Here is a 26,774-nt window from a genome sequence, read left to right on the forward strand (position 1 = left end):
CCAGAGGCTGCAAGTGAAGGCGGCACTGCAATGTTGCATTTGCATGGCATGAGGTGAAATTCGGATTGCTCAAGCCTCTGACTGCAGGGCTCTCAAAATTTTGGTAATGATCTCACCCTTCGGGCAGTTCATTGTCTACATTTGGTTGTCCAAAGAAAAAGTCAAGTTGCCCATAATTGACCTATGGACTGTGATTTGTACAAAGTACACTTTACTCAATATAGGTACAGTATCTCAGGGTATCTCATGCCAAGGAAATGCATGTACATGGACTAGGGAGTGGTTAACATGTAGAAAACAGAAAGTACTGATTAGAGGAGAAACCTCAGAATGGAGTGAGGTAACCAGTGGTGTACCACAGGGATCAGTATTAGGTCCTCTGCTATTCCTAATCTACATTAATGATTTAGATTCTGGTATAGGAAGCAAACTTGTTAAATTTGCAGACAACACAAAAATAGGAGGAGTAGCAAACACATTTCAGCAGCAAAGGTCATTCAAAATTATCTAGACAAGATTCAGAACTGGGCAGACACATGGCAAATGACATTTCATAGAGAAATGTGTAAGGTACTGCACGCAGGAAATAAAAATGTGCATTATATATATATAATCATATGGGAGATACTGAAATTGAAGAAGGAATCTATGAAAAAGACCTGGGAGTTTTTGTTGACTCAGAAATGTCTTCATCTAGACAATCTAGGGACGCTATAAAAAAGGCCAACAAGATGCTTGGATATATTGTGAAAAGTGTTGAATTTAAATCAAGGGAAGTAATGTTAAAACTGTACAATGCATTAGTAAGACCTCATCTTGAATATTGTGTTCAGTTCTGGTCACCTCACTACAAAAAGAATATTGCTGCTCTAGAAAGACTGCAAAGAAGAGTGACCAGAATTATTCCAGGTTTAAAAGGCATGTCATATGCAGACAGGCTAAAAGTCTATTCAGTCTTGAGCAAAGAAGACTACGCGGCGACCTGATTCAAGCATTCAAAATTCTAAAAGGTACTGACAATGTCAACCCAAGGGACTTTTTCGACCGGAAAAAAGAAACAAGGACCAGGGGTCACAAATGGAGATTAGATAAAGGGGCATTCAGAACAGAAAATAGGAGGCACTGTTTTACACAGAGAATTGTGAGTGTCTGGAACCAACTCCCCAGTAATGTTGTTGAAGCTGACACCCTTCAAGAAGCTGCTTGACGAGATTCTGGGATTAACAGGCTACTAAGAACCAAACAAGCGTGATAGGCTGAATGGCCTCCTCTTGTTTGTAAACTTTCTTATGTTCTTATATACTTTTTCAACATCAAAATTCCATACTTTTTCCAGATTTCCATTTGTTTTTACCAGACTTAGTTAGTTTCTACTAGTTTTTTGATAGTTATCCACATAGACGGGCAGCCACAGAGCATTAAAGCTTTCTGATCTAGAGCAAAAGTTGGTCCTGGTTTTCTAAAATCTCAGATGTCAAAATGTCAGAATCTGAAGGTGCATATCTAGCAAGAGACAATGCAGGTATGGAAAAGAGAAGTAACATACAATCTAAGAAATGTTCAATATTTGAGAACTACGTTGCATTATTTACAAAAAGAATATACAAAGTTGTATACTACAAGTATACTTGTGTCAAAAAAGGATAGGATAATGGTATCAATGGTATACTAAAACCAGACAATTTTGGCACAAGTATACTTACAGTATATTACTTTTTTGTAAGAGATGATATTGGATTCTGATCCAAACTTCTTTATACCCACTGTTAAATGTTGAACACTATGGGTGGTGAAAAATAACAAAAATGAAAGAACAAATGTGCATGCATTATATACTGAACAAAAATATAAACACAACATGCAACAATTTCAAAGAGTTTACTGAGTTACAGTTCATATAAGGAAATCAGTTAATTGAAATAAATTCATTAGGCCCTAATCTATGGATTTCACATGACTGGGAATACAGATATGAATCTGTGGTCACAGATACCTTAAAAAAAAAAAAAAAAAAAAAGGTAGGGGCGTGGATCATCAAACCAGTCAGTATCTGGTGTGACCACCATTTGCCTCATGCAGCGCGACACATCTCCTTCGCATCAGGCTGTTGACTGTGGCCTGTGGAATGTTGTCCCACTCCTGCACTATCAAGCTGAAACATGAGGTGATGGCGGTGGATGAATGGCACAACAATGGGCCTCAGGATCTTGTCACGGTATCTCTGTGAATTCAAATTGCCGTCAGTAAAATGTTCGTAGCTTATGCCTGCCCATACCGTAACCCCACCGCCACCATGGGACACTCTGTTCACAACGTTGACAGCAGCAAACCGCTCGCCCACACGATGCCATACACGCTCTCTGCCATCTGCCCGGTACAGTTGAAACCGGGATTCATCCGTGACGAGCACACTTCTCCAGCGTGCCAGTGGCCATCGAAGGTGAGCATTTGCCCACTGAAGTCGGTTACGACGCCGAACTGCAGTCAGGTCAAGACCCTGATGAGGATGACTAGCACGCAGATGAGCTTCCCTGGTAATAGTTTGTGCAGAAATTCTTCGGTTGTGCAAACCCACGGTTTCATCAGCTGTCCGGGTAGCTGGTCTCGGACGATCCCGCAGATGAAGAAGCCGGATGTGGAGGTCCTGGGCTGGTGTGGTTACACGTGGTCTGCGGTTGTTTGGCCGGTTGGACGTACTGCCAAATTCTCTAAAACGACGTTGGAGGCGGCTTATGGTAGAGAAATGAACATTCAATTCTCTGGCAACAGCTCTCGTGAACATTCCTGCAGTAAGCATGTCAATTGCACGCTCCCTCAAAACTTGAGACATCTGTGGCATTGTGTTGTGTGATAAAACTGCACATTTTAGAGTGGCCTTTTATTGTCCCCAGCAAAAGGTGCACCTGTGTAATGATCATGCTGTTTAATCAGCTTCTTGATATGCCACACCTGTCAGGCAGATGGATTATCTTGGCAAAGGAGAAATGCTCACTAACAGGGATGTAAACAAATTTGTGCACAACATTTGAGAGAAATAAGCTTTTTGTGCGCATGGAAAATTCCTGGGATCTTTTATTTCAGCTCATGAAACATGGGACCAACACTTTAAAGGTTGTATATTTTTGTTCAGTGTATATTAAAATGTGCACATGTCGTCTTTTAAGCATATAAGTCAAATACTTAATGCAGTACAGCCTCGCTATAACAACCCTGTTGGGTCCAAAGCCTTTTGTTCGCTATAGTAAAAGGACAATCCAAAACGAACAATATAAGTTAAGGAAGTCACCTTGGATAAAGGCATTAGCTAAATTATTAATAATAATATTAGTACTGTTTTATTGTTTGATTTTCTTTATTATTACAGTATTTGTCACTACTAGCACTAAATAATAATAATAATAATAATAATAATAATAATAATAATAATAATAATAATAATAATGATGAGATTGTAAATAAAAGTAGAATTACAAGTACCTATTTGTGGTACGCTGCAACCAGTATTCTGGCTATATCCTATTTACTAGTACAGCCAGGGTGATCCGTCAGCCCCGCTGATTCATTCATGTGTTCGTTGGTTGCTTTGAGCCCCCTATGAGATATTCAGGTACAAGTAAGCCCTGTATGAAGCTAAGTTGACACTAATCATATGTAAAGTTTGAAATGTACGCATGTTTTCAGTGCCAAATAATAATAGTGAGAAAGCATCTTCAAATTCAATAAAATAACTTCTCTGAGCACTTTGTCACTTTTTTGCATAGCTGTTTTTTTGGGTCAAGGTATGCGATTTATAAGGACAATTACATGGTACTCCTTTCTGAATGTACACTACATCTTTTCATCCGCAATCGGCAACATGATGGGGGAAAAGCAGCTAGTTTATTTACTAATTATTATATATCTGTTTTAATATCATTTTGTCTTGAGCGGGGGAGCGGAGCGAGAATTACAAAGAGTGGAGCGGAGCAAAGAAAGAGCAGAGCAGAGCGGATGATATTATGAGCGGAATTGTCACTGCTTCACTCCGCTCACATTCTCTGAACATAACACAGACACTCACCGTTAAAATATAACTATACTAAATAAACTCTGTATCCCTTATATGAGAAGTGGGTAAACAATATACTGCCCAAATTCAAAGTGGGTAAACACCGTTTACCTGCGTATACCCTTCAGTACACCACTGAGTAAAAGAAAAGTTTAAAGTATGTGGTATTGCCAGGCCGTCTCCAATCCTATACCAACCAGGCCTGAAAATTATTATTTTATTTCTTAGCAGACACCATTATCTAGGCCAATTTACAATTTTACTGGATCAATCCTAGGTAAAGCAGCAGTGTGTCCCCCACCTGGGATGGAACTCATGACCTTCCAGTCAAGAGCACAGTACTCTAACCACTTCTCCGCTTATGCTACAACTGAAGAAACATTAATGTCTCATTGTATAATAATTCTGACATAAATGACATAGTTTTTGTATAGGTATACAAATGTCAATTGCGCTGGATAAAAGCATCAGCCAAATCAATTAATATGACATGTTTTTCTAGCTTGCTATATATTAATTAATTTCTACATTTATAATATAAATATTAATTTCTACATTTATTTATTTACAAATATTTTTTCTAAATATTTTTATTCCTCTATGCATGTCTAAATCACTTATTTATTTCTACTTAATAAATAATTCTTTTATTTAATTTTAATTAAACGAGGAACTACAATTTAACAGAGATCAGAGATTTAGACAAGGAAACTACATGCCACTCTTGTGTACAATTTCATTCTATGGTATCTACCAAACAGGAAACTGGATATTTTCAAACAGGAAATAGAGCATTTCTAGAATCGAGCAGAACCTTCAGGTTATCAGCTAAAGCTGGTCAGGCATGGATGTAACCTTAAAAAATTAACGCATTTCAACAAGAGCGCAGTGGCACACGGGCTAAGGCCTTGCGCTCTTCAAGAACGTCATATTGCAAATTCAAACAACGGTAATTTTAAAAAAAAGTATTATTACTATGTTTTTGGTGCAATATGTGCTGTTTTAAAACATAAATAGTTTAATATAAATGGTGTGGATATCAAACTGCTTGCGATCCCTGGTTTATTGTGACTTTGACCAACATGTGGAATCACCAGTTACTTAGCTTTTGTTTGAAAAGTCGTTACACACTTTTTAATTTTTTTACATTTGATGTAAGAAAGTTTCAGACTTTTGGTACTGGTACAGATGGTAATTCTAAGTGATTTAGTTTTGCTGCTGCAACATGGTGAAAACAGCAAAACTCTTGTAGCTGTATAGAGACTTACGGTAGATTCCAACAAGTTTTTCTAACTTGTACGATGAACTACTGTTCCTCGCAATACTGCAGTATATATACAGCTTCATATTTGTATGAGCTGTTCCAAAGACACAGCCGTCAATAGCCTAAACTAATCAAAGGCCAGATACAGGTACCTGACATCTCCAATAATGGGGTGTTTGTTCTTCAGCTCATTCAGCAGTCCCAGGAGATAGCTGCCCACCTTCATCGCATTGCCACCAAGGTCCTCTTTCTCAATGACATCTAAAACCGCCAGTCCAATCGCACATGATACTGGGTTCCCTCCAAACTAGAAGCCAACACAATGGAAATGTAACTTAGGAGGTGTCAAACAAGTAAGGCTGCATTTATTTCATGGTCTACAAATAGTTATTCAAGTTGTTTCACAATTAAGCAAGTTATTAAAGTAGCAAAAAAATAGCATTGTCACATTCAAAATTGATTACTTTCTCTAAAGTTATCACACAACAAATGTTCCTACATTTTGAAATGCTTACCTGAAAAACAGCAAAAGCTAAATTGTAGAATATTTAGTTTTTTATGTCCACCTTTGAAAGGCATTCACCATCAGTGAATTATCAAATAAAATAAAAACATGACAACATGACATACAAAATGTTCTGTTTCTTGTACAGGACAGAGCGATCTTTAGAATAAATATTTCAAATCTTTGATGCAGCTGGTGTCTTTTTTGATTTTAAAGAAATCATCCAGCTAGATGCGGTGTGTTCAGTCATTTACCGGAAGCAAACTAAACTGGCTTCCTAAATGCAGTGTAAAAGGTAGTGCTGCAATAAGGCAAATGTGTTTACATTTACACTATTCTTTCAGAAATGGAAAATTGTCACAGGAAACTACCTATTACACGGCAATATAAACATTTAAAAAGAAAACATGAAATCTGTGATAACCCTGAAAATAATACAGCCTTACCAATAAATAGTAACTATAAGTCCACAATACAAATATCGATTAGCAGTGTAACTTTTGAATTCCTCGTTTGGTTCCTGATTGGTGACAAAGCTTGAAGATGGCATTTTAAATCCCCTGCTGATAGTGACAGCAGCAGCAAATTACCAACAAGACTGAATGGGACTGTTAACAATGTATATGTTTTGATGAAAGCATTTCAGTGCAATACTGAGCCTGATTGAGGCCACTCCTCTTTAATGAATGCTATGAAAGGTTAACTGCTACTGCACTACAACGACTGCAGGTTTATATTGCTTACGGCAGCTCTGCTGTCATGGAGTAGGAAATGCTTAATAGGACTACGACAAGTACGAACTATAACCATTACCTAAGGGATGTTTACCTCTTGAAACCTGAATATTATATATCAAAGCTCTCTGTGACGCAGTGATGCCCACCCCCAAGGGTACAACAGCACTGTGTGCACAGATCTCAGCGCCATTTTTCCTTTCAAGAATGGACCTGACAGAGCAGCCTGGTATCAGATAAGTACTTGTTACTTAGGACTGTAATTTTCACTAATTATTGTGTTTTACATAATTTATTAAATATTTCATTTACGCTGTAACAGTTTAAAAAAAAATTGTGTATATTGTGCACTCCAGCGTGTTTGTTACGCCCCTCAGCGGCCCTGTACCCCGCGTGAAGTAAGTAGCTTCAGTCGCTCCTTCCCAGGGATCAAGCAACATAAGTGGGCTGACTTGTGCTCTCCTCACAGGCTATTTAGATCCGGCTGGAGTTAATTAAAAATTCTTGTTTTGTTTTAAGTTGTTTATTTTCTGAACTGCAATTGTGTTACAACTGTTTTCTGTGGATAAATATTTCTCATATTTTCTGTGTTTTTTTTTTTTTACAGAAATACAAGCACAGCTGCTGGGCTCAGAAGTGCTGTGCTGGACTGATATATCAGCTTCGGTTGAGATTGCTTGCAGTCTCTTCCACAGTATTATCCTTTCAATTGAATGACAATGATTACCGAATGGGAAAATCCCTCTCTGACCACCAATCACTGAGCACATATAAAAAAGCTGCCCTATCAGGGCCCTGCTGTGAGGGGAAAGTCCCTCCCGCCTCCTGCTGAAGAGGCACATCCTCACAGTAGCATATCGCCATTTTATCTCTCACTTCACTGAGAAAGGTCACAGATTGCTTTGTGCTTTCTTTGCCCGAATTTGGCAGGTTTGTCGTTTTTTTACCGTCAAATTTTCACTTATCAACGGCAGAATCACGCTTTCGAGCATTCTTGAGAGTGCTGCTACCTTATTCTCGCGTCAGTTTACTGACTAGAGCTGATTTAAATCCCTCTTGGGAAATTGGTAAGCGGCCATTACTCTCTTTTTCACTGCACGAGTCTTCGTGTACTTGCCAGAAACCGTGTTGAGAGCTGTCATCCTCTTGCCAAATACCGTGTTGAGAGCTGTTCTAGTGCTGTAAGAAGATCCCACGGGCTCACGCCGTCGTCCTCTATGCCAATTTAAATCAGCCACAGCGACCGGAAAAAAAAAACACAGCTCGGGCCTAGCGCCCCTCTCAAGCCTCGGGCTCTCCTAGTGCGGCTGCGCTTGCCCGCGGTGACCATGCCGATTGGGTTTTCCTGCCGAACTTGAGGCAGAAAAGAACAGTGCCTACCCGGTCCCGATTGACTTGGCACCGGTGTAACCATCTTCAGCTCCACCTACAGCCCGGTGCCGACCACGCCTACCAGCGGCATCGACCACGGAACCGTTTCACTCGGCACCGACAGCGTTTTACTCGACGCCGATCACGGCACTGACTGACTCGGCACCAGTGACTAGCTTCGGAGCCGTCTACAGCCAGGCACCGACCGCACTACACATCGACACTGACCTTGGCACCGATTGACTCAGCACCGACCCCTCGGCATCGACAGCACTCTCTTCGGCGTCGTTCCCGGCACCGGTGAACCTCGTCGGAGCCGATAACAGCCCGGCACCGGCCGCGCTACCCATCAGCACCAACCACTCGGAACCGATTATTACAGATGTTCAGAGCGACCATTGATGTGAGCCTGCAAGTCCACGGAGGTTGATTACAAGTTCTCGCGTCTTCCTGCCTACCGCCAGCACCCAAGGTGGCATTCACAGCCTGCGGGGGCAACAGGGCCTGAACACCGCCCGCCACCCCAAAACAGACAAGCAGGCAGAGGCAGAGCCGGCAGCAAGGGACCACCGATTCTCCGGCTGGAGACAGATACTGAGGCCAAGGCATAAGAAAGACCCGCCCCGTCATAAGCCCAAGGGAGACCGCCCCTGAGGGGCCCTGGCTGCCACCAACCCCCCCTCACAACCGGACTGACCAAAGGCAACGACCCACTCCTGGGTGCTATCGACAATGAGACAAGCATACGCTCTACAATTTCGCATAGGTCCGCCACCCTTCAAGGGTGTGCTCCGCCACTGTTGAGCCAGCGAAAGCGATACTCCTTCAACAGGAGATCGCCAATCTTCAACAGAAGAACACTGTGCGCTTGGTAGATCCAAGCAATGCCCTCAGAGGCTTTTACTCCAGGTACTTTCTAGTGCCCAAAACGGATGGCGGTTTCAGACCTATTCTGGACCTCAGGGTCTTCAATTTGTTCCTCAAACAGAGGAAGTTCAACATGTTGACAGCACAAAGTATCCTCCAGTCCATCCACCGGGCAACTGGTTCACGTCGATCGACCTGCAAGACGCCTACTTCTAAGCTGCACTGGCGCACACAAAACAAGTCATAGATCATGTGTCGAAGGCTCTCAATACATCAACAGAAGAGCAACTTCGTACCGTCTCAGTCCACAGTGTTCCTGAGGATCTGATTGAACTCTGCGAGCATGCTTGCCTCACTGTCGGAAGACAGGATTCGGTGGTTGGAGGCCACACTCTCCCTATTCAGAGAGGACACTCTCCTACAAATCAAAGTATATCAAAGGTTGTTGGGGCTGCTGGCAGCCGCCTCGAGAATCCTTCCACTAGGGCTGCTGAGAATGTGCCCGCTTCAGGCCTGGGTAAATACGCTCAAGATGCACCTGGTCCGAGATCGGTACCGGCTGGTGGGAGTGTCCAAACAATGCTGGAAGACACTGCAGTGGTGGCTCCGTCCTGGCAATCTGCGCCTCGGATCTCCCCTCGTATCCCCTCACAGAAGGTAAGTGGTCACTACAGACGCCTCCAGGTTCGGAGTGGTTTGGAATGGGAGAGGAGTAAGAGGTCAGTGGAAGGGACAATGGCAGCGAGAGCACATAAATACCCAAGAGCTGCAAGGAGTGAACCTGGCGTTATTTTATTTTCGCCAGCAGTTAGTGCACAAACATGTGCTGATCCGGATGGACAATCCTACAGCGATAGCCTACATAAACCACCAAGGCGGCTATCACGCAGCGCACATACTCTTGTCCTGGACGCACAGAAACTTGCGTTCCATCAGGGCGGTTCACCTCCCTGGTGTGGACAACAAGGCAGCAGACCTCCTGTCCAGAAGAGCTCCACAGCTCGGAATGGAGACTGCATCCTCAAGTGGTGCAACAGATTTGGGAGAGGTTTCGACCTGCACGAGTCGGCCTCTTTGCCACAGCCGAGTCCACACATTGCCCCCTATGGTTCTCCATGGAGAGAAACGGGGGCCCCCTGGGATTAGACGTGGTAGCTCACCCCTGGCCACAGGGGCTCTTGTATGCGTTCCCTCTGCTACCATTATTACCCCTGACACTAGAGAGGATCAGGGTGGAGAGAGCACAGGTTTTGCTGGTTGCAGCCAGATGGCCGAGACACTCCTGGTTTGCTCTCCTCTCCGACATGTTGTCGGGTCAGCAGTGGCAGCTCCCGCCGCGCGGGGCCCCCTGAGCAAGGGGAAGGGTTATTATGGCACCCGAACCCAGCCCAGCTCCAACTCTGGGTCTGGCTGTTGAACGTAGCCATCGATTCAGACGAGGTTTGCCAGATGCGGTAGTAGAAACACTATAATCTGCTAGGGTGCTGAGGACTAGAGCCCAGTACTCATATAAATGGAAAGTTTTCCAAGACTGGTGCCTTGCCTAAGGTGCCGATCCTGTGACCTGCCCTATTGAGATGATACTAACCTTCTTACAACACTTGTTTGATGCAGGAAAAATCAGAGTCCACTTTGAAGGTATACCTGACAGCAATATCAGTGTACCATGACAAAACTGACTCTGTGTTCCCTGGGGCACATGTACTGACAGTGCAATTTCTTAAACGGGCTCAGAGGCTTCGTCCTCCCATGAAAAGTATGGTCCCCAAGTGGGATCTAGAAGTGGTATTGGGGGCCCATATGGGTCCCACATTAGAGCCCATGGCGTCAGCATAACTGAGCCGTTTCACTGAAGGTGGCATTTTTAATAGCCATTACGTCTACCAGACGAGTAAGTGAGCTTTATGCGCTGTCCATTGATGACACATGGAAATTTACTGGAAATGACTCATGGGTAATATTAAGAACAAATCCATCCTTTTTGCCAAAGGTGGTATCCTCATTCCATATTAACCAACAAGTGGTTTTGGAAACTTGCAGACCTCCCCCGCACAAGTCAGAGGAGGACCGTAGACAGCAGACGCTATGCCCAGTTCAGGCTCTGCACTGTTATCTGGATAGGACGGCATCCTGGAGACAGTCCAACCAGCTGTTTGTCTGTTATGAGGTCCGCTCTAGAGGTCAGGTCCTATCGAAGCAATGACTAGAGCACTGGGTGGCAGATGCGATACGTTTGGCGTATGAACAGACAGACTCCCCATTACCGGGGAACATTACGACCCACTCTACCAGCGGCCAGGCAACTTCGTGGGCTTTCCTTCATTGCGCCTCATTAGATGAGTTATGCAATGCGGCTGCATGGACAGGTAGTCGGACATTTGCACGATTTTACCGCCTTGATGTTGCAAACTGAGCAAGACCCTCTCTGGGCTCTAGGGTGTTGCAGGCGGCATTCCCTTAGGTGTCATGTGGGCTCTGAGGCTATCGCCGTGGGGCTGTACTGTCGGTAATCTGGAGTCACGACAGCTTTGGTACAGCTTCCCATTCGGTAATGGTTGTCATTCAATTGAAAGGGAACGTTAGGTTATTACCATATTTCTGGTTCCCTGAAAGAGAATGACAACCATTACCCTTCGAGGTTGTGTCCCCAGCTGACCTCTGATTTAGAAAGAAAATGGCGATGTGCTACCGTGAGGACGCCCCTCTTCAGGAGGAGGTGGGAGGGACTTTCCCCTCACAGCAGGGCCCTGATAGGGTGGCTTTTTTATATATGCTCAGTGATTGGTGGTCAGTGAGGGTGGTCTAACAAGCGGGTTTCCCTCAGTCTCGTGTGGGTACTGACTGTGTGGTTTTTGATCCCTGTACAGTGCTACCCGTGGTAAGTGCGAACCGAGTGGACCCGTACTGTACTGGTACCGAGGTCACCGACCTGCTCCGTTCCTGCTAAAGACACCAAGAAGCGGTGATCGCAGAGTTACTGCGTTAACGTTCCGCCGCTGTACAGTAATGTAAAAATGGTAACAGGGCAGGTCAAGAAGAAAAGTCCTCTGGTACTCGACCAAGATGGTACCAGTCGGTACGGTACCCTCGCTGCGGTGACTTGCACCGGGTCGGTATTGTACACGTGCGGTGACTTGCACCGGGTTGGTAAGGTACCCTCGCTGCGGTGACTTGCGCTTGGTACGGTACACGTGCATTGACTTGCACCGTGTGGGTACGGTACACGTTCGGTGACTTGCACTCGGTACAGTGCACGTGCGGTGACTTGCACCAGATCAATACGGTAACCTCGCTGCGGTGCACTTGGTATGGTACACATGCGATGACTTGCACCCGGTCGGCAAGGTCCCCTCGCTGCCGTCCACTCGGTACGGTACACGTGCGGTGACTTGCACTCGGTACGGTACACGTGCGGTGACTTGCACTCGGTACGGTACACGTGCGGTGACTTGCACTCGGTACGGTACACGTGCGGTGACTTGCACTCGGTACGGTATGGTACCCTCGCTGTGGTGCACTCAGTACGGTACATGTGCGGTGACTTGCACTCGGTACGGTACATGTGCGGTGACTTGCACTGGGTCGGTATGGTACCCTCGCTGTGGTGCACTCAGTACGGTACACATGCGGTGACTTGCACTCGGTCGGTATGGTACCTTCGCTGTGGTGCACTCAGTACAGTACACGTGCGGTGACTTGCACTCGGTACATGTGTGGTGACTTGCACTGGGTCGGTATGGTACCCTCGCTGTGGTGCACTCAGTACGGTACACATGCGGCGACTTGCACTGGGTCAGTATGGTATCCTCGCTGTGGTGCACTCAGTACGGTACACGTGCGGTGACTTGCACTCGGTACGGTACACGTGCGGTGACTTGCACTGGGTCGGTATGGTACCCTCGCTGTGGTGCACTCAGTACGGTACACGTGCGGTGACTTGCACTCGGTACACGTGCGGTGACTTGCACTCGGTCGGTATGGTACCCTCGCTGTGGTGCACTCAGTACGGTACACATGCGGCGACTTGCACTCGGTACGGTACACGTGCGGTGACTTGCACTCGGTACGGTATGGTACCCTCGCTGTGGTGCACTCAGTACGGTACATGTGCGGTGACTTGCACTCGGTACGGTACATGTGCGGTGACTTGCACTGGGTCGGTATGGTACCCTCGCTGTGGTGCACTCAGTACGGTACACGTGCGGTGACTTGCACTCGGTCAGTATGGTACCCTCGCTGTGGTGCACTCTGTACGGTACACGTGCGGTGACTTGCACTCGGTCGGTATGGTACCCTCGCTGTGGTGCACTCAGTACGGTACACGTGCGGCGACTTGCACTCGGTACGGTACACGTGCGGCGACTTGCACTCGGTACGGTACACGTGCGGTGACTTGCACTCGGTACGGTACACGTGCGGTGACTTGCACTGGGTCGTTATGGTACCCTTGCTGTGGTGCACCCAGTACGGTACATGTGCGGTGACTTGCACTTGGTACGGTACATGTGCGGTGACTTGCACTAGGTCGGTATGGTACCCTCGCTGTGGTGCACTCAGTACGGTACACGTGCGGTGACTTGCACTCGGTCAGTATGGTACCCTCGCTGTGGTGCAATCAGTACGGTACACGTGCGGTGACTTGCACTCGGTACATGTGCGGTGACTTGCATCGGTACCTCGCTGTGGTGCACTCGGTGGTACACGTGCGGTGACTTGCACTCGGTATGGTACACGTGCGGTGACTTGCACTCGGTACGGTACATGTGCGGTGACTTGCACTGGGTCGGTATGGTACCCTCGCTGTGGTGCACTCAGTACGGTACACGTGCGGTGACTTGCACTCGGTACGGTACATGTGCGGTGACTTGCACGCTGTGGTGCACTCAGTACGGTACATGCGGTGACTTGCACTCGGTCGGTATGGTACCTTCGCTGTGGTGCACTCAGTACGGTACACGTGCGGTGACTTGCACTCGGTACATGTGCGGTGACTTGCACTGGGTCGGTATGGTACCCTCGCACTCAGTACGGTACATGTGCGGTGACTTGCACTCGGTACGGTACATGTGCGGTGACTTGCACTGGGTCGGTATGGTACCCTCGCTGTGGTGCACTCAGTACGGTACACGTGCGGTGACTTGCACTCGGTACGGTACATGTGCGGTGACTTGCACTGGGTCGGTATGGTACCCTCGCTGTGGTGCACTCAGTATGGTACATGTGTGGTGACTTCAGTACGGTACACGTGCGGTGACTTGCACTACATGGTCGGTATGGTACCCTCGCTGTGGTGCACTCAGTACGGTACACGTGCGGTGACTTGCACTCGGTGCGGTGTGCGGTGACTTGCACGGTACACGTGCGGTGACTTGCACGGTACATGTGCGGTGACTTGCACTGGGTCGGTATGGTACCCTCGCTGTGGTGCACTCAGTACGGTACACGTGCGGTGACTTGCACACGTGCGGTGACTTGCACTCGGTCGGTATGGTACACGTGCGGTGACTTGCACTCGGTATGGTACACGTGCGGTGACTTGCACTCGGTACGGTACATGTGCGGTGACTTGCACTGGGTCGGTATGGTATCCTCGCTGTGGTGCACTCAGTACGGTACATGTGCGGTGACTTGCACTCGGTATGGTACACGTGCGGTGACTTGCGGTACTGTGGTGACTTGTCGGTATGGTACCCTCGCTGTGGTGCACTCAGTACGGTACATGTGCGGTGACTTGCACTCGGTACGGTACACGTGCGGTGACTTGCACTGGGTCGGTATGGTACCCTCGCTGTGGTGCACTCAGTACGGTACACGTGCGGTGACTTGCACTCGGTCGGTATGGTACCCTCGCTGTGGTGCACTCAGTACGGTACACGTGCGGTGACTTGCACTACGGTACACGTGCGGTGCGGTGACTTGCACTGTACATGTGCGGTGACTTGCACTCAGTACGGGTGCGGTGACTTGCACTCGGTATGGTGTGCGGTGACTTGCACTCGGTATGGTACACGTGCGGTGACTTGCACTGGGTCGGTATGGTACCCTCGCTGTGGTGCACTCAGTACGGTACACGTGCGGTGACTTGCACTCGGTCGGTATGGTACCTTCGCTGTGTGACTTGCACTCGGTACGGTACACGTGCGGTGACTTGCACTCCTTCGCTGTGGTGCACTCAGTACGGTACACGTGCGGTGACTTGCACTCGGTCAGTATGGTACCCTCGCTGTGGTGCATTCAGTACGGTACACGTGCGGTGACTTGCACTCGGTACATGTTACATGTGCGGTGACTTGCACTGGGTCGGTGGTACCCTCGCTGTGGTGCACTCAGTACACGTGCGGTGTACACACGTGCGGTGACTTGCACTCGGTACACTCAGTACGGTACATGTGCGGTGACTTGCGGTATGGTACTGTGGTGCACTCAGTACAGTACACGTGCGGTGACTTGCATCGGTGTGTGGTGACTTGCACTGGGTCGGTATGGTATCCTCGCTGTTGTGCACTCAGTACGGTACATGTGCGGTGACTTGCACTCGGTACGGTACACGTGCGGTGACTTGCACTCGGTACGGTACACGTGCGGTGACTTGCACTGGGTCGATATGGTACCCTCGCTGTGGTGCACTCAGTACGGTACATGTGCGGTGACTTGCACTCGATACGGTACACGTGCGGTGACTTGCACTGGGTCGGTATGTTACCCTCGCTGTGGTGCACTCAGTATGGTACATGTGCGGTGACTTGCACTGGGTCGGTATGGTACCCTCGTTGTGGTGCACTCAGTAAGGTACAAATGCGGTGACTTGCACTGGGTCAGTATGGTACCCTCGATGTGGTGCACTCAGTACGGTACATGTGCGGTGACTTGCACCAGTGTGGTAACCTCGACCCCTGTTTGGTATGGGTACCGGGTTGGGAATGGAGCAGGTCTGTGCTGCAAGCAGACACCAAGATGGCAGCGAGATACTGTGGCAGAGACTGCGAACAATCTAAGCCAATACACATACTGTGGTCAACGTAGAGCTGCTGAGCCCAACAGGCTACGTGCTTGTGTTTCTGAAAAAAAAAAAAAAAAAAAAAAAAACCCAGAAAAACAGACAAGAGAATGAAACTCTCACAGAAAACAGTAATCACAATGTTGTAGTTCAAATAATAATAATAATCTCGTACACAAAAACAAACTTTTATTTTTAACTCCAGTCGGAGCTAAACAGCCTGTAAGGAGAGCACAAGTCAGCGGAATCAAGTTACTGGATCCGTGGGAAGGGGTGACAGGCGCCACCGGCTTTACGCGGGGCACAAGGCCACTGCAACAGTAACAAGCAACAGGCTGTATGCAAAATTATGTGTAATTAGTAAAAGTAATAATACAACACCAAAACATTATCGCATTAGTAGTGTAATATACAATAACGAAAATATATGCAGATAGAAGCAACAGGAACCTGTCTATGGTTACCCTGTCAAGTTCTGTTCTGAAAGGAAAAATTATGCTGGTAGCTGTGTGTGCAGTCTTCTTATGCCATTGGGGGGCAGGCAGGACTACGTCACAGGCACTGGCATGCAGCTTAGCTATATCTATTCAGGTTTCAGGGTCTTTACAGCTAAACACCCAATCGGTAATGTTACATTTCATACTTCATAGGGAACCTAACTTTCTACTCTTTGTAGATTATGGCATCTTATTTTCACTTTCTTAAAATAAAAGAAACATAAATGACAAAATCAGTGTTGGGTCATTCCACCTAAAGTGGTCTGACAGGGCTTACTCTTACTCTGTTGCAAAGACCTAAAGACAGGCTTTAAAATGATAACAATGATATTGTTGTAAGTCATGAGCTGTATTTTTTACCCCCTTCACACGTTCACACCATGCAGGGCTGCTTGAGTGACTTGTGTGCTCAACACCTACCTTGGCACAGTTATCTCAATCACACATGCTTTATGTACCAGCACTGTCTGGGGTTTTATTTATAGACAAAGGAGAATGCTTCCGGCATAATTAACTGCTAGTTTTTAAAACTAGCCATACAAAATGAAAAGCAAACAGGCTGATGAGACCTAGTTGTTTTGAATTGTATTTTGTAAATGAACAGTTGTTTCTCTGATTTCAAAGAGTATTAAACACGTAATTGAAGCTGCTTGCGATATGTATACAGTACTGTTGGACCATAATATAATTTTGTGTTATCGATTATCGGCTGTAAATGACCACGATAATCATGATTATCGGCTGAATAAATAAAATATATACAAGTTCTTGTAATGTGTCTTGTTATTGCTAACTTGTTTACAAAATAAAAAAGAGAAGTGTTTGAGATTTAAAAATATCAGATGTTGAACAGTTTCCCATGTCAAGGAAATTCATGGTTAAATTCATTTTAATATAGGCATTTCTCAGGTATTTAATTCTGTTGTCTGTGTGACTTGCTGTGGGGGTTGGGTTGTTAACACCGATTCCAGAACATTTTTAATCAGATCTACTTACTTACTACAAACGTTGTAGATAAGGCACAGAACACAAACTGTGTTAACTCTTTGAAGCTCACTTCCACAATGCTATCTGATTGTAAGGTGTCACAAAACTTACCAAAGCAAGCTATAGTGATGATGCTGTTGTTCCACTATTGTGTTATAAGTTAGTTAAAATGCTTTAAGAATCATTTAATTACATAATTTGTGGACACAAGTTTAACAGTTATATTAAGTAAGTTTCCCCAATAAATCTGAAGTGTTTGTTATGTTTTAATGAATATTATAAATAAATAACTTTTTAACTATTATCCTTTGATTGTAATATGATGTGTTTTATATGCTTGTAATCGTAACTTTGTATAGAGAATGAAACTGAAATGTGTATGTTTCTCCAATGAATGTAACTAAAGTTATATTGAATAGGAGGTTTAAATGATAAATGTAAAATCCTTTGATAACGAAATAGGCGGATACATTGCATGTCTAACACACCCTTTTGTGTGACACGTAACTGTCTAACAAATACTGTGAAGCAATGGAAGGACCGACAAGGATTTGTTTAAAGTACAAGGGAACGCTTATAAATCATGTTATGGTAAAACTCAAAACAATGATTTTCACTCTGGTTGGTCTGCTCTGCTCTGCTCTGCTCTTCTCTCTGGACTCTTGGATTCACTCTTCAAAACATCTCATCGCTCTCAACTCATCAAAATCTGAAGTTCTTCAACAAAGACGCAACGATGTAATCTTCAAAGCTGTCCCGGAAAAGATGGGCTGCCTCCGGAACTACAAAAGCTTTTGCCTACAGTACTGACTTCACAGAGATACTGCACTGTGCTGCTGCACAGCTACTGTAACTTCTACAGAGAGGATGGCTGTGTTAGAAGATTTTGTTTTAAATATCGCACAAACAGAATAAGTCCTTTGAGAATATGAATAAATGTAGTAATAATCTGGATTGTGAGATTTATTTTTGTCTTATAACAAATACACATTTATGATTAATTTGAAATATTTAAACGTACATAATATTAATTGATAATCTCTTTTCATCATGAATCTAGGGATAATTAAGGCAGAATCGCTAGTTCTTATTGAGGTAGTGTTTTTATCATGGTTAGTAATTACATTATGAGCTATAATGGGTATTTTCTTTAATGGTAATTGGCGAGGACACAGTTGTGACATAAACCCTAGACATACAACATAAATATGCACAACAGCCATTCCAAACACAGATCAGACATTACTGTAACCCCGCTGGGATCTTCATATACAGCTCTTAAATTTATTTTTAAACCCAAAAAGAAACTTGCAACTTTTATAAAATAACAATAAATTAATACTTACACTTTACTACTTGCACAATAGTTTCCCCTAAACAAAACATAGCTCAACAAAATACTTCAGACTGGGTGAACACAGTAATAAAAACAGTTATTTGCCACACTGATGGATATTTTTCATAAATATATTGGTTAAAAGTAAATTTACACCAGACATCCACAGAGAAATAGGGACACAGTATATTTTAGCCACCATCCGTTTTATGCTAGCTGACTGATGTGAAATCCTCCACAAGCTGTGCACTTACAACGAATGATAAACTTGCTTTGACACGAAAGGACATTTAGTACATGTTTTACTGAAGCAATATAGCTGCTATAAGTACCCCCCAGTGCTTTTGCATAATACCCTGCTCCAATACACGGTGGTGAAGCCATATAGAGTAGCTACGTAAAACGATCTGATGGTGGATCTCAATGCAACAACTTTTCTTTAAGTACCAGGTGTTACACAAATCAAAAGGTCAGATTTTATAGTATTTACACATTGTCAAACACTTTGTTAACAGAGAAAAAAAATCTGACATGCCGTCTGACGAACCGTCAAAGGCTCAAAATTACCTTTGAATTCCTGGTTAGCGAACAAATCTTCGAACCTTTGAACACAGCTCTACTTGATAGCTGCTGTACATTATCACCGATTCAAAAATGTTATATACTGTGCCCACTTATTCCATTTGTGTTACCCCAGGGATAGAAAAAACATCCGTATTGAGATGATTTTTTTCATCACGAATGCACGATTGTGCTGAAATGTACTGTACTTACAGTGTTGAAGTACTCCACCCCTGTGGCAGTGAAAGCATCTGCTATTTCCTGTGTTGTAGCCACGCAGGAAAGTGGGTGTCCATTTCCTATGGGTTTGCCCATAGTGACAATGTCAGGTGTGAAGTCTTCTCCCTGAAGCTGGAATGCCCAGAAGTGTTTCCCAACTCTGCCCAACCCCACCTGCACCTCATCAGCAACAAAGATTCCACCTGCTCTCCGCACATACCTAAAAACAAGTGTCGGTGTTAACTTCACACTGTGAACCCTTGCTGTTAAGAACAGTCACAGAACCAATGCAAAGTGACTTTAAAGGGCCAGTAAATAAGAGCGACATTATGCCTTATACATGGTAAAGAATTGATGAATCAAAATGGGCTTTAAAAAAACATTCCTTAAAATAGTTTTGTGAATAGGGTACATTATCACTGATCAATTTTTTTCAGGTAAAATATATTTTGGATCTTTGCTATAAATTTGGGATATGCAACTATAGATTGAATGCCTTTGCCACTGCCGCTGCTTCCTAGTACCCACAGCACATGAAATAAGGTTGGTCATGCTAATTAGTATTTATTCTTTTAATAGGGGGCTGAACCTCGAGCTACATGAAAATGAACTGCAACAAATCCCTGCTTTACTCTAAGAGTTAGTTTGCTTCGATTTACAGAACCGTGCCCTAGATTTATCAAGGAAGAACTTCAACCATGCAAAATATATCTGATCTGTATGACAGAGTGACCAGGAGATATAAAATAATACCTACTCTGCTACCTTCTGAAAGTAGCCAACTGGTATAATGATTTGCCCTCCAACACTTGGCAATGACTCAGCAAAAAATGCAGCAATCTGTGCAAAAATAAAAACAACAACATTTGGGCCTAATCACTATTGTAGTTAAAGTAAAGGGAGGCAAGTAGAGTGGCCCTCATTCCCAACACCTCCTTCACACACACACGCAGCGCATGGTTCTAGTTTCTTACCTAGTTTAGGAGACGTAATAATAGAAGCTGAATTTAAAGCTCTGCTTTGTGTACTGCAGTTACTGTTCAACATCTTTATCCCACAGCTCTGCAATACGGCACGTGTGTGTTCCAGGAGATATGTTTGAGTAACTCACCTTCCTGTTTCTCTTGTGTGCTTCATCTATTACTTGTATCACTTCATCAGCGTAAGCTTGGGCCACATCTTTGTGATCTTCCCTATATTTGCCCCTGTAGGTGTCAGGAAGTGGGGCCTGTAATGAAAATACGTTTGTTAATAGTATTTCTAAAATGTGTTCATTTGAAAAAACACGTCCTGAAACTGAGGCAGCAGAAAAGCACTTAAAATCAATAGAATACTTGGAGTAGACATAACCGATTCAAGATAGTTAAGTAGCTAAAAAAGTTATAGCCAAGTCTTCAAAATAAATTTTCTTACCAATTATGAGCAGTTTTTAGCAATATGCATCAATGTTCATCTTATATCTTTGCTGAAGTTATTTATTTATTTTTAAATTAAATTTAAATGTGGTTATGCAAAGTTCCACTTTATAGCGTTAGAAAAGTAAACTGCTTTTCTGGTTACTGCATCACTTCCTGTGTCAGACTGACACGGTGTACCTAAGTGAGATCCTATGGCAGGCACTGTTACCTGACCAGGGACAAGGAAGTGTGGAACTGTGTAGAATCTGCACAAAACGTAACTGGGTAAGGAGATGAGCTACCAGTTATCCTAATTAATGCTTTGTTGTTTGAATTTTTTGTAGTATTTCCCGTTTCAATTATAACACCTTTTAAAAAGCTCAGAAGTTTAAAGCACCCCTCAATAATAAAGTACATCTGGAACACCACAGTGTGACCCTAACCCTGTCCTCTGCAACACTCTACCATAGTGGATATAAAAAACAGAAGAAAAATAAGATTTAGCACAGCACTAAGGAGAGAACTGATAAAGACGCTCATGCTAACAGCTGATGGTTATTACTCCCTTAAAAGTACACATAATGAAACACTTTACTACAATTACATACCACATGAACCCATTCTTTTTGTCCTTCAAGTTTTCGGAACTTGTAGGGGCTAATATCGATCAGCGATGTAACATGCCCATGGTACGCGCTTTGAATAAAGAAACACAAGAGCTGTGAGGCCTCTCAGTACAAGCTGATTTTAAAAATGCTATTCGATCTGTTTAACAATTGGCAATGTTTTCAATTAAAATGTAGTCAAAATCAATTATTATAAAATAATACATGAAAGGGTATCTAATATGCAGGGTAGTTGGTCATTTGTGTAACACTGTTGTTTTGCTGAGTTTTCAATTTTACATTGCTGTATTGACAAGCTTCTGGTAGCCCAACGGTGTGTCACAGAGTGTCTGTCATTAACATTTTGCCTTTGCATCTCACTCTGCATGTACCCTCCAGTTTTTGTAATGCGCCCACAGCGTTGCGTGAATTGTGAAATCAGTCTGTACTCATAATCTTGATCAATATATAAACGGAGAATTACTACAGCTATGGTCAAAGGTCTTGTACCACCTAGAATTTTGGGATTGAGCCATAATTTAAAACTATGGGAACACAATGCTGATCTTTTATTTAACATCATGTAATCAAAGACACTACAAAATGATATGATAAGCCACGTTTGACTTTGTGAAGGAAAATCAGTTAATTCTATAGGGCGAGGCAAAACCTTTGGCCATGGCTGTATAAACTACTTCCCTCAAAGGGTTCTGTCAAATGAGACGGAACTGTTTTCCTGTAATCCTGCTGCACATGGACTGAAATGTCTTGAATAATAAATTATTATTATATGTTGCTGTTATAAACAAATAACATTTTAATTGATTGACAGATCTAGTACAAATCCCTAAAATTGTACAATAGGTGGTAAAACTGCAGAAAACAAATGGAAATATTGTATTTATTTTACTGGGAAATTGTACAACATAATTTTCCAGTGTAGTTAATGAATGGAAAAATAATCATTTGTTTTTAACATTACTGATAATGAAACGAGACAATAATAAAATCAAATAATACTCCCTACCTTGAATTCCACACAGTTATATGCTAATTCACCAGTGTGACAGGGTTTTCAGAGATTTCAATAAAACTAAAATGCAATAGTTGCACTTACTGGTCCAAAACAATGACATCTTCATGCTTGGTGTATTGACGAGCCAATCGAAGGGCAAGATCATTCGCCTCGGAGCTGTGGTTGAGATATTACACACATTACAATAGTCGAAGTTTGCATGTGCCTTCTACTTCCTTCATACCTGATGTTCATTTAGGTTTTGATCCTTTTTGTTTTCAGAGGAGCACAGAGGTTCTCTAAACTAGTGACCTCTTTCAGGCCAACAAACTCCACCATCAACTGTGCTGAGCTCTTTACATTGTGAACCAGTATAGAGGCCTGGGACACAATTTCCACTCCCAAAGGCAGATTACTGCAGTTTTGGAAGATCTCCATGTGTAAATTAGTCTTAGGTATGCCCAAGGACAACAGCCATAAATGAATCTCCCATGGAATGTATTGCCATTGTTTCTGTATGACAGAGGTCTAAATCTAAACCACTGCCCTCAGATTTAGAAACCTCATTTCACTGTATTTTTATGTATGTAGTGGTTTCAACTGATCAACAATGCATCTCTGGGGTAAACCCCAGCTGGATCAATATAAAGTTTAAGAGTGGCGGTATTCAGATCCCCCACATTTAGATCATTAAAACAGAGCCTTAAATATTCATTTAATGCAGAATTAGATTTGCCTACAAAATCATGCTCCAGGTTCTTTGTTTGTATTAGACACTCAACGCAATGGCAGGTTTTTTTTTCATCCTTTACACTTTTGTTCTCTTCGTGTTTGGTCATCGGATTGCTGATTGCTTTATGTCTAGACTTTTCTGTCCCTTTACCAATAAGATGCAATTCATGTTACACTATCATCTATCATGGGTACTTCCCAAGGAAAAAAAAAAAAAAAAAAAGTCATGTTTGTATTCAAAAATGTATTAAATTAGCATAGCTGGGAATTGGTGTTGGTGGTGTGCATTACTGATGCAGACTTGAACGACCACCTAGAGTTAAATTAAAAATTAATATCTCATTCACCTAATTCATTGAGCAAGATGTGTTTAAGAAGAACGAAAACATGAAAAACAAAAAACTGCTGGTTCCACAATTTTTTTCAAATAGACAAATAATTCCAGAAAGTCCCAGGTGGATTAGCATCTACTGAGAAATGTGCTCAACTCGTATGGACTACCGGGATACTGGATCCCCAATAACAAAAAACACATTCTAAGACTAAACTGCTAAAGCCACGGTTCTGTAGGAAAACTTGTATATATTATATATGTACGTGTATAATAGGTTGATAATAAATAAATATGCAGTCAAAAAACATTTAGCTAATAATACAAGGAGAGTACACAGTGCTTTCTTATGGAACGTTGTTTTTTAGTTAATGCCATGTGTGCTTTTTTTTTTTTTTTTTTTTTTACATTTTTTGGTGGCCAAATAAGGCAGGCTGTGCGGCTCTTCAAAGCAGCCTACAAACGAATCAGTAATTGCGCAAGGCCAAACTGGAACTCAGATAAAAACATTTAAATAGACCCTCCTGCATTTTAATACTAATTAGGTTATTTGCATTTGGAAGGAGAATTTCTCTCCTAAAATAAAATTACCTGTACATGGAAACCAAAATTACCCAAAAGGTACTACCAAAAGACCGTGAGAAAAAAAACAAAACGTTAGACTTATTAAAATTTTTCCATGGAAACCCTGCCAATAATTAAAGAAGAAATATGCTGACTTGAGAAAATTGAAGATTGAACTTGTTAATCTTGTCAGAAGAAGCTTACCCTGAGTTGACAAAATAGAAGACGTTGAGTTTCTCCGGGAGTGTGTCGGAGAGTCTTTGTGCGTACTCTACCAGGTGATCATGGAGAAAGCGAGTGTTTGTGTTCAGCACTTCCATCTGTGCCGAGGCTGCCTGGACAACTAGTGGGTGGCAATGGCCAACTAACAAGGCATGAAAACAAAATAAGATACACAACCTGTCACATCTGACCAAATACCAATCTCATAATGCATCTTCCTAAGGTAGGCTACACTGACTGACATTTTTTAATTTTTGGATTACTGTACTGCAATCAGATTTACAAAACAAGAGTCTCACTAACCCCCTCAGAGGCACTGTGGAGGCATCCACCTGTGCAGATATAAATCATTAATGAAATCTGTTAAGCACATTCTTTCATTATTAGTTGTTTATTTAGCAGACACCTTTATCCAAGGTGACTAATAGAGACTAGGGTGTGTGAACTCTACATCAGCTGCAGTCACTTACCCGAAAGACGGAGCACAAGGAGGTTAAGTGACTTGGTCTGGGTCACACAGTGGGATTTGAACCGGAAACCTCCTGGTTACAGGCCCATTTCTTTAACCACTTGACCACACAACCTCCTGTGTTACTGAGTCTAGGGACACAAGAATGTGTCTGTATGTATGAACGTATACAATCTGGGGATATAAGGGGGTGCCTGTCTGTCTGTACATTTCCTTTATCAATACTTTTTTGTTTGGTGGGTAAACCAAATATTTTCCTACCATGATGAACATTGCCGATGCAGTCCAGATAGCGTCTGCCCTCTTCATCATACAAGTACTGGCCCTTAGCTCTGACAATCTTCACAGGATTGTCAGGAAAAAACAGTCTGCAGGACAACCTACCAAAGACAATATAGAGCGCTCAGAAAAGGATACATACACATTACACAAACAATGTACTACTGAACTAACTAATGGTGGTACACTTAAACAACTTCTAATGAATACAATAATGTACACACAATGTACTTTATTAGGACCTAACACTAGGTTGACCACCACTGTCAGGGAGTCAGGATGTCTCATCCTCTCAGTTCACTTTTTCTTTTTTTATTAACAGACTCGGACTGGAAGAGCTTGGCCAGCGTGACACATCTGAGTAGACGGCAGAACATTTCTACATTTATTTAGTTTGAATTTCAGCATAAAACACGGCGCTGTGTGTACTGCGTTCTCCCCTTAAAGCGTGGGTTCAATCACATGTTAAATATTTATAGATACATATTTTTATGATTATTATGAAATGAATAAAAGGATAGCTGTGTAGGTTTTGGCAAAGTGGTGTGTTTAGGTTGCTGTCTGCTCTTGACTCATGGGTTTTAGTCCCAGTTCGTTTGGTTTTTTTTGAAAGCTCAATAAGCATTTTAAAACAGGCCGCAACTCTGGTTCTTTTTATTTGAAAAAGTGCCTAAAGAGTATTGTTATATTCTATACATAAAACATAACAGTAGGTACCTTTCCATACATTTTATATTTAAATACTTAATTATACATACAGTACTACTTTATAGATTTACAAAAAAAAAAAATAGTTCGTCTTGTTACAAATGCTTTTAAGTCTCAAGAGTACAGCCTTTACAATTGTTCTCTAGGCCGGGTGGTTTACAGCTGTTTTTTGTGTGGGGTTAATCTGCACGAAGTCAGCAAAGTTTTAAGAAAAGCACACACGCAGCACTGGAACAATGACATGTGCTAAATCACAATACAGTTCAAACTACATACAACCCCCCCCCCCCAAAAAAAAAACTGTCTGTAAATGCAAGGAAACGATTCCGTGATTCACTTCCCTATTTACGTCATCATTTCTGCACTATATTGTCACTTTCAATCAAAGACCAAAGGTAAAAAAAAACCAACACGTTTAGTGCCAGGGTGTCACATCAACACAAGGCAGTTGTACATGTACACTTACCCTATGAGTTTTTTACGCATTTCCAGCGTTTTTTCTTTCCTGTAGCGATCCATGGTTTTTGTGCTAAACTTCGATGCACTATTCTTGCCTGACTGCAGCCCTATCCGTGGACTGCCTCTCTTCTCACAGCGCTATGGCGCGCGCATCTCGCGTACCCCCCCCAAATCACGTGAGGAGTTCAGACGTCATCGAAAGAATTGATGCGATTCCCGAAAAGGGTACAACAGAAAAGAGATGGAAGATACAGAGAAAAAGGTAAACAATAAGACATGTGATTGAAATGAACGGCAGATAGCCAGCTCTGTGGAGAAACTGGGTGCAATGCATCGCATGTCTTGACATGATTGTTTTTTTTTTTAATAGATAAAAAAAAAAAATAATAACATTAACCAAATAATGTAGCCAGCCCGGCCTTAGAATTTATAACTTTTATTTTCCATCATATTTTGATTTCTCAATGTTGCTGAAATATGCCATGGCATATTCTGTACGTATAATTTAAGCTGCTAGCTAACATAAAGTTAACGTAACTATCTAGCATTAGCTAACATTACTTGTTTTGCAAGTTGCTTTGTTATGTTACTGCTGATCTGCTAAGTT

General features: G+C 43.0%; 1 protein-coding gene across 1 annotated transcript in view; it reads right to left on the bottom strand.

Annotated features, from left to right (window-relative positions):
- phykpl (5-phosphohydroxy-L-lysine phospho-lyase) overlaps positions 1-26,255 on the bottom strand; it is a 48,085-nt gene extending 21,830 nt beyond the window's left edge. Inside the window, exons 1-9 of the mRNA XM_041222825.1 lie at positions 26,175-26,255; positions 24,983-25,101; positions 24,235-24,394; positions 22,506-22,580; positions 21,392-21,479; positions 20,498-20,614; positions 20,144-20,226; positions 19,381-19,606; positions 5,465-5,619 (exon numbers count right to left, since the gene is read on the bottom strand). Of these exons, the coding sequence (XP_041078759.1) occupies positions 5,465-5,619; positions 19,381-19,606; positions 20,144-20,226; positions 20,498-20,614; positions 21,392-21,479; positions 22,506-22,580; positions 24,235-24,394; positions 24,983-25,101; positions 26,175-26,227 (1,076 nt within the window). The 5' untranslated portion in view covers positions 26,228-26,255. The remainder of the gene's footprint in view (positions 1-5,464; positions 5,620-19,380; positions 19,607-20,143; positions 20,227-20,497; positions 20,615-21,391; positions 21,480-22,505; positions 22,581-24,234; positions 24,395-24,982; positions 25,102-26,174) is intronic.
- Between the last annotated feature and the right edge of the window lie 519 nt (positions 26,256-26,774).

This window comes from Polyodon spathula, chromosome 22, assembly GCF_017654505.1.
Source record: "Polyodon spathula isolate WHYD16114869_AA chromosome 22, ASM1765450v1, whole genome shotgun sequence".
NCBI classification, from domain to species: Eukaryota; Metazoa; Chordata; class Actinopteri; order Acipenseriformes; family Polyodontidae; genus Polyodon; species Polyodon spathula.